Raw genomic sequence first — 7968 nt, forward strand, 5'->3', positions numbered from 1 at the left:
CATTGTAATACTATGATTGCCAAAATGCTTTAGCCAGTGTTTCACATACTGTCAAGTACTGTGTAAATTAAATGTTTTTGTGTTTTTGGGAATACTATGTTGTGATTTTTATTATTTCATGCCAACATTCGGGTTTGTCTATAATACCACAGAATGTGGGATGTACAGAAGGGTCACTCGTATCGGAGCCTTAGATGTTTTTGTCCTCGCGCATGTTGTGCCGTGCATATCGGCAGCCATTATTCCAGCAAGATATTTAGGGCTTTTCACTTGTTCCCAACCACTAAAATGACCGAACGTCAATTCTTCTATTGAAATATTTTCGATTTCATTGTGAAGAAATGACGTCATGTAAGTGCAGCGGTTGGAAAAAAAGTGAAAAACCGTAAGTACCTTGCTGGAATGATGGCGGCCGTAAGGATGCGGTGCACACCTGAGTGGCTCTTCTGTATAATTTTTATTCTGAGCTAATACTACCAGTACATGCGACTTGTAAGGTCGTATTAATTGTAATACAACATTTAAATTTGAATAGTGAATTCTAATTAGGTAAATACGTACATTATTAATTCGTTAAACGAGAACGAAAGAACTTGAGGCGACCATGCATCATACTTTTTTCGATTTTTATCAAACTGAATTGACTTACATTTTATCGTTCATATGCTATGACGAAATTCCTTCTCTTTGCTCTCCTTCTTTCAGGACCCAAACCCAAAACAGTCAACGACTTTTGGAGGATGATATTCGAACACAAGTGTCCAACTATTGTGATGTTGACGACATTAAAAGAAATGGGAAAGGTTTGAACAGTGTGGCCATACATATGCTTTTTTTCATTAGGTTTGTTCTGACGAGTTTAGACTTTTCCACCTGCTTTATTTAGCTTAAAAGTTTAGAACAGGGGGTTGTTTAAACTCATCCGTCCGAATCTGGATAAAAACTTGCATACATGGTTACAATTGGTTGGACCATTGTGTCGACATTAATTATTTAATTTACATCTTTAAAAGCGCCAACAGTTAGAGAATCAAACTGGCAAATAAAAACTACCGTTTTAGAGAACTTTTATTTAATGGAATAAATATTTTCGTGTCATTTTGAATCGTGATAACGAATTAAATTATTCAAATTGTACATACATCATGCTTTTCCTCTCAGGTGAAATGTGAAAAGTATTGGCCAGATGAATCCAAGATATACGGTACGATCCAGGTGACCATCACCAAGACAAAAGCTTTTGCTGACTACGTCTTGAGGTCTGCAGTAGTGAGCAAGGTAAGTCAGTCTTAAAGCAAACCTCCAGGAGGCTGCAGGTGTAAGAGGGAATTTTGGTAGGTCGTTTTTCTATATTATTGATTTACCTGTGCATGCACTAATTAATCAGAAATTTACAAAGACGTATTTCTTTATTCTACTGAAAGACTGCGAGATAAATCGTTATGAAAGAATTTTCCTCTATTTTTAACGGTTACCTTCATTTTGCCGTTGTCCACGTTATCTTTTACCTTGTTCTGCAACAGAAGTATGGTGTGTCGACCTCATTGCTGACAGACCCATATGTAATAAGCTTGGAGTGAACCCTTAGGAATGTATCAATCACAATCTGTGCCGTACTTTGTCCAAAAATCTATTCTTTGTTTTCACTTTGAAATTATTGTGAAGAGAATAATGTCGTCGGTCGTTCCACCCGACGAAGGGACAAAATGGACGCTGATGTTTTTTTATCTTTTACCTTTAAGTGTCAGTACCTAATGTTTGTTGTTATTGTCACAGGATGGTGAGCATCACAAAGTCCAGCAGTTTCATTACATTTCATGGCCGGACTATGGTGTGCCTCGTCATCCAACACAACTATTGACATTCAGGAAGCATTTCAAATCTTATCATAAGACAAAAGCCGGTTTTGCCGTCATCCATTGTAGGTTAGTGACAACATGTGCCAAAACTAGACGTTAAATGGGAGGGAGGGTAAATATTCATATATTCAGCTCTGTCCTGCTGATTTCTTCCGAAATTAAAATCGCTAACAAACAAAATCAGTGGGTCAGTGCTAAATATGAATATTCAGCCCCCTCAATTAACGTTCTAGTTTCGGCCCTGCATGTGTAGTAAATCCTAAAATAATCCTCCATCGTAGGTTAGTGATGACATGTGTAGTTTAAAGTACTAGCTTTTCTCCTCGCTGCAATAGTTTTTACTATGTTGCCAACAAGAATGAATGCAAGACGATTTTGTACCTGGGGATGCTCATGTTTGAATTGAATTTTGTTGCTGTTTACGGTTGTCTATTTGTCTTTGCCTTTTTTGTCAGGAATTTTATATACTTGACAACAAGTTTAGGATTTAGTTGAGGGAGGACGGTTTGAAATGGTGCAAACCTCTTCTCTCTCTGCACTATTTTAGTATATTGAAATGCATGCATTAAAAGCTTGCACTAATGACATGGATGAACATAGTTTTATTGTTTACGTATTTGCTGACGTGTGAAGTCATAGTAAGCTACTATTGATAGTACACGAGATCTATTTGTCTGGGAAGTTCAGTGTCATAGCAGTTCAGTGGTAGTTCAGTGTCGTAGCAGAAGTGGAAGTTCAGTGTCGTAGCAGAAGTGGAAGCTCAGTGTCGTAGCAGTTCAGTGGTAGTTCAGTGTCGTAGCAGTTCAGTGGAAGTTTAGTGTCGTAGCAGAAGTGGAAGTTCAATGTCGTAGCAGAAGTGGAAGCTCAGTGTCGTAGCAGTTCAGTGTAAGTTCAGTGTCGTAGCAGTTCAGTGAAAGTTCAGTGGAAGTTCAGTGTCGTAGCAGTTCAGTGGAAGTTCAGTGTTGTAGCAGAAGTGGAAATTGCCAAAACTGCCCACTTGATGTGCTTCACCCAGTTTTATAAACACTTGATTTTTGTGTGGGGACACGACCTCGTTTTAGTGGATGGATAATGCATATTTAGGTCATACAGGTTGTATGTTGTTAATATTAGTAAATTTTTCCGTTTGCTTTCTTCCTATAGCGCTGGTGTTGGTCGTACTGGAGTATTTATTGCCATAGATAAAATCCTCGATGATCTTGACGATGATTATGAGACAAATATTGATGTATTTGGCTTTGTAAAAGAGATGAGATCGCGGCGAATAAACATGGTTCAGACAGCGGTATGTCAATAAATGTGTAATAGGGACATCTCTACACATACAGTACTTTAGTGGGTAACATTGCGTGGGGGGTGGGGCGAGAGTGCTTATGTATAAAGGTGCTGCAGACAGCATGTCCTAATTGTCCATAATAGTGACATCTCTACTTGGGATGTATTCAAGAGGGTGTTTTTCCATAGGAGAGCAGTGGCAAAACCACAGGAGAGCATGTTTATTTATCCTACTTTGCCAAATTAAGTTGCTCTAAAATTTATTATTTTTAGAGATAATAATTTGCATGTATGAATATTATCTTCCCCTCCCTTCTCTCCTCACACACATAATTATCGAGGTGATGCAATGATTTTGAACGTGATCCTAGCTCTTTATGTCTATCTACTGAGTCAAGGTGAGGCAAGGACGCCATCTTAAAAGGTGGCAAAAAGCAAAACTCAAAATTAAAGATAAGTTAAAAAAAAGTTTAAAAACCCAATCCTATCAAAAAATTTAAAAATTGAATCCAGACCAGCAACTCTCCAACTGTATATCAACTCTCGAAATGCAGATTTTAATCGTCAGTAGCGTAAGTTTTCCAACTTTCAAGATGGCGGCTTGCCTTTCTCGTAAATATAGAATTTTTGCGAAGTCACATATCTAGTAGATTTGGTTCTATGTCATTGAGCTGTAGACGCCATTTTAAGGAAAGGGTGCTTTATTGTGATTGAAGAGTTAAAAGATATGCGCTTTAGTTTCCATGTCAATCTTGTAGGTATAATTTATTTCACGTAGAATTAACTTCCTCAAATTTACTGGTGCTGTGATCACTATCCTTATTTGCAAATCTTTTTGACACAAAGATAATGAAGTTCTTAAGATGGCATCTGTATTTTGAGAAACATCAATTTTTCACACGTTACTTTGTTTGTTTTTAACTATTGCTAGTACCTCATAGTTTATCATTTTGAGTAGAAAGCCATATGTTCTAACCAATCTAGGATCAGTACATGTTTATTTATGACGCCATTATGGATCATATCCAATGTGGAGTGAATGAAATTGAGGCTATGCAAATCAAGGCCGAGATCGAACATCTATCAAAAAAGCTTGGGAATGGAAGAACTGGATTTGAAGAAATATTTGAGGTAAATAAAATGGCGATGCATAGTTTAAGATTGTACATTAGGTTGTTACCTTGCATTATTTTACACTGCTGCATTTTTTTCGGACTTCTTGTTTCAAAATCACATTCCCTCTAATAAGGACGTTGGACTGGAGTTTATAAGTTTCTGAAGGAGTCAAGTTCAACTTAAATCACTCATGATGAAGACCCTTGACTTAAGTATGAATTAAGGACTTAAATTTTAGCATTAGATCACTCCTTATGAAGACACTACACCGGAGTATATAAAGACTCGAGTTTCAACATCAAATCACTCGTAATGAAGACACTAGACTGTAATATGTAATATAAGAACTCAAGTTTGATCTTCACATCACTCCTGATGAAGACACTAGACTGGAGTACATAAAAACTCACACTTCAACATCAGATCATTCCTAATGAAAACACTAGACTGGAGTATATAAGTACTCTGCTTTTGGCGCTGGGTTATTTTTTTGAGGAAGACGCTAGACTTTTGTATTTTGAGGAGTTATGCTTCATCATTTCAAAGTTGATGATTTTCTTAACAGCGTTTACAATCGGTCACAACAGAACTACCTGAAGAAGTTTGTGAAGCTGCACTTTTGAATGACAACAAGAAAAAAAATCGCAATCCTAAAATATATCCAAGTATGTTAATACTTACATAAAACGTCTGACAGAGACAAAGTTAAACTTTTACTTGTAGTCCGTATTGTATCTTCCTTGTTTTGTATCTTGTCGCTTAAAATGTATACGTCCACTTAAGGAACGGCGGTGGATTCATAAAATTGATGAAGAGGTGGCTTCTTTTAATAATATCCTTCCCCCCTTTTCCCCTAATTATCGATCTTTGATTGTCACTGTACCGTCAGCCAGTCCGTGATAGTTTGTTTTCTTTTTAGGTGAATCTAATCGTCCACCCTTAGCCACCTGGATCAAATCGAGAATTCCGACTACATTAACGCGTGTTTTGTTGACGTAAGTAGCTTTACGGAACATCTGAGTGAATATTTTACAGTTTATTATTGTTCCTGGGATATTTTAAAGCCAGTAAGCGAAACTACGACCACACTGCAGAAAACTATATTCGTATGGTGTTTAACCTATAAAAACTGATATCTTTATGAACATGTCGTGCGTTGATTTAGGGTTACCTTGGCAAGAATTATTTTATTGCCACCCAGACACCTTTAAAAGAAACCATTAACGACTTTTGGAGGATGGTTTGTCAATATAAGTCTTGCACCATCGTTATGCTGAATCAACTCAACGAAAACAACCAGGTCTGTGATGAATCGAAAGAAAGGAATTTTGCATTGATTATATTGTGATTCATTAGGGTCGTAGCTTTCTCGATGTACTCTCTCTAAATTTAATTTTTTTTGGATGACTTGATTTGCTTTGGTATTTATCAGCAATATCCAATGTTTTGGCCTATGCAACGAGCCAGAGCTCAATCGTTTGGTAAAAGTACCGTCTTGTTGGATTCAGTTGTAACAAAAGATGACATTACCGTGAGAAAGTTTATTGTTTCGCCTACGATGGTGAGTTTTTGAGTCAGCATTAAGTTGACAAGAATTTATTTTGGGTTGATTCTTTTAGTTAAAATGGTGTTACATGTATGCATAAGACATAAGTAGCTACATGATGATTGACTGTTTAAGCTTGTATTTCTGATAGAAAACAATATGGACTAGAGTATCTAAAGACCACACTAGTTTAAAAATAACATCACTCGTCGAGAAGACACCAGACTGGATTATTTAATGACACAGGTTTCAACATGAAATCACTACTAACGAAGGCATTAGAATGGAGTATATAAGAACTGAAGTTTTAACATCAGATCATTCTTGATTAAGACACTTGACTGGAGTGTAATAACTTTTAACATTTCCGATATTTTAAGACTAAATTATTTATTACATTTCCTATTGTTTGTTTCTTAGGACATTAAAAATGGTCGTATGGTCCGCATGATTCACTACGTATCCTGGCCGGATCATGACGTTCCTAAAGATGTTCACAGTATGGTGGAAATTTTATCTGAAGTTGAAGATTCACAAAGAGCTGCTGATGTAAAGGGACCTGTCATTGTTGTGTGCAGGTAAACACGTGTCACTGGAATATTAGCAATTGATTAGTCCGGTTTTTTTGCTCTGTTTCGTTAAAATTCAGCGGTTTAAGTTCTGTGTGAAGATCTCTACAAGAAATTTGCTACAAACTCAAAAGTACCTATAATTTTATTTTTTCGCATCCAGTGATGGAGCAGGTCGATCTGGAACCTATATTGCTATCTCAAATCTTGTCGACCGAGTCAAAATTGTCCAAGCGATGGATGCGTTCCAATGTATCAAGCTGATCCGGAATAGACGCCCGCAGTTCGTCGAAACGGCGGTAAGCTTGTCTTTCTAATTCTCATGAAGCCCCAATTGCACCAGCACCGAGCGCTATTCTCATTTATGAACTATGCAGCCTCTACTAAATAGACCATAAAAAATTCGTTGTTTTGACTTTATATAAATCAACACTTTGACACATTTACGATCATCATATGTTGTATGGATATTGTCGGATTTCAACTTTAGAGTTCGTGCTTGTATGCGAACTTTGCTCTCAGTATCATAGCCTAACTGCATGTTTGGTCCTGCTATGTAGGTCGTGCTTTGTAAATCATAAGCATTATTTCTTTCTTTAGAAATCTGTTGTGTAATAGTTAGTCAACATAATCTAGATATCAATACAAATTTGCCTGATGGCTACGCTAATGGCTGCTCGGCTGTTTTCGCTTCTGATTTTAGTTTGCTTTTTGAGAGTGGAAGCTTTTAGTTTGATAATAAATTTATGCCTGGATGGATAGGTGCTGACCTCCCTCCTGATATTTATTTTACTGAAGGTCTTTATATATGAGTTTTAATAGTTTTATCACTGCCGGCGTCACTGTCTGATAACCGTTAACGTGAACAATAATTTCTAAACAGAATGTTTCTGGAAACTTACACATTGAATTTTGTTTAGCTCGACCAACCTTGGTAATGTACTTAGTTTTTTGATTATTTCTATAACATTTTTACTCTTTAGGATCAATTCAAACTCTGCTACCGTGCAGTGAACTGTGTATTGGAGTTGTTCGACGACTACTCAAATTTCTCGGAAATAGGTGGAAGTTGAATTTTTATACTGTACAAATTTCTGGAAAATTTTTTAAATGGTTGCTGGAATGTTACATGTTCTGCAATTTTGTCTTCCATGAAAGAATAGAAATCAATTTAAAAAACATTTAAATATTTACTTTAGTTTTAACGAGGAGAGTCCAAGTCAAGTATCGTTATATGTTTGTAGATGTAGATCGTCCATGTTGGTAAATTCCTGAAAAAGACTGTTTGTGTTGATGTTGACTGACGTTTCGACAACGTTGACTCTAAAGATGACTACCGCTAAGGATGTCGAAACGTAAGTTAAAATCAACAACAGTCCTTCTCAGGACTCTACTAACCTGGACAATATACATGTGTAAACATCTAGATTGTCTAGGTTGTTAGGAAACCTGATGAGAGTGAATAATTCTGATTAGGATTTAAAAACAATTTGGAACATAACATAAAATTATTAAGTTTAGCAGTGACGTAGCAAGTTTGGTCGTGTTATATAAATTTTTTTGTGTTCACTTACTGTAAAAACAATAGATTTCTAAAGAAATG

General features: G+C 36.4%; 1 protein-coding gene across 5 annotated transcripts in view; it reads left to right on the plus strand.

Moving 5' to 3' along the window:
- The window catches only part of LOC124450442 (receptor-type tyrosine-protein phosphatase F-like), a 63325-nt gene that overhangs the window by 10236 nt on the left and 45121 nt on the right, over positions 1 to 7968 (plus strand). For 2 of the 5 annotated variants that reach the window (XM_047001114.1, XM_047001117.1), the window contains exons 15-19: positions 706 to 803; positions 1162 to 1278; positions 1777 to 1925; positions 3003 to 3144; positions 4119 to 4265. In XM_047001114.1, coding sequence (XP_046857070.1) covers positions 706 to 803; positions 1162 to 1278; positions 1777 to 1925; positions 3003 to 3144; positions 4119 to 4265 — 653 coding nt within the window. Of the gene's footprint in view, positions 1 to 705; positions 804 to 1161; positions 1279 to 1776; positions 1926 to 3002; positions 3145 to 4118; positions 4266 to 4815; positions 4916 to 5169; positions 5246 to 5415; positions 5551 to 5717; positions 5765 to 7968 lie in introns of those variants that run through there. The other 3 variants (XR_006949978.1, XM_047001115.1, XR_006949979.1) reach the window with 3 other exon arrangements.

The sequence above is a fragment of the Xenia sp. Carnegie-2017 genome, unplaced genomic scaffold, assembly GCF_021976095.1.
Source record: "Xenia sp. Carnegie-2017 unplaced genomic scaffold, XeniaSp_v1 HiC_scaffold_24, whole genome shotgun sequence".
NCBI lineage: Eukaryota > Metazoa > Cnidaria > Anthozoa > Malacalcyonacea > Xeniidae > Xenia > Xenia sp. Carnegie-2017.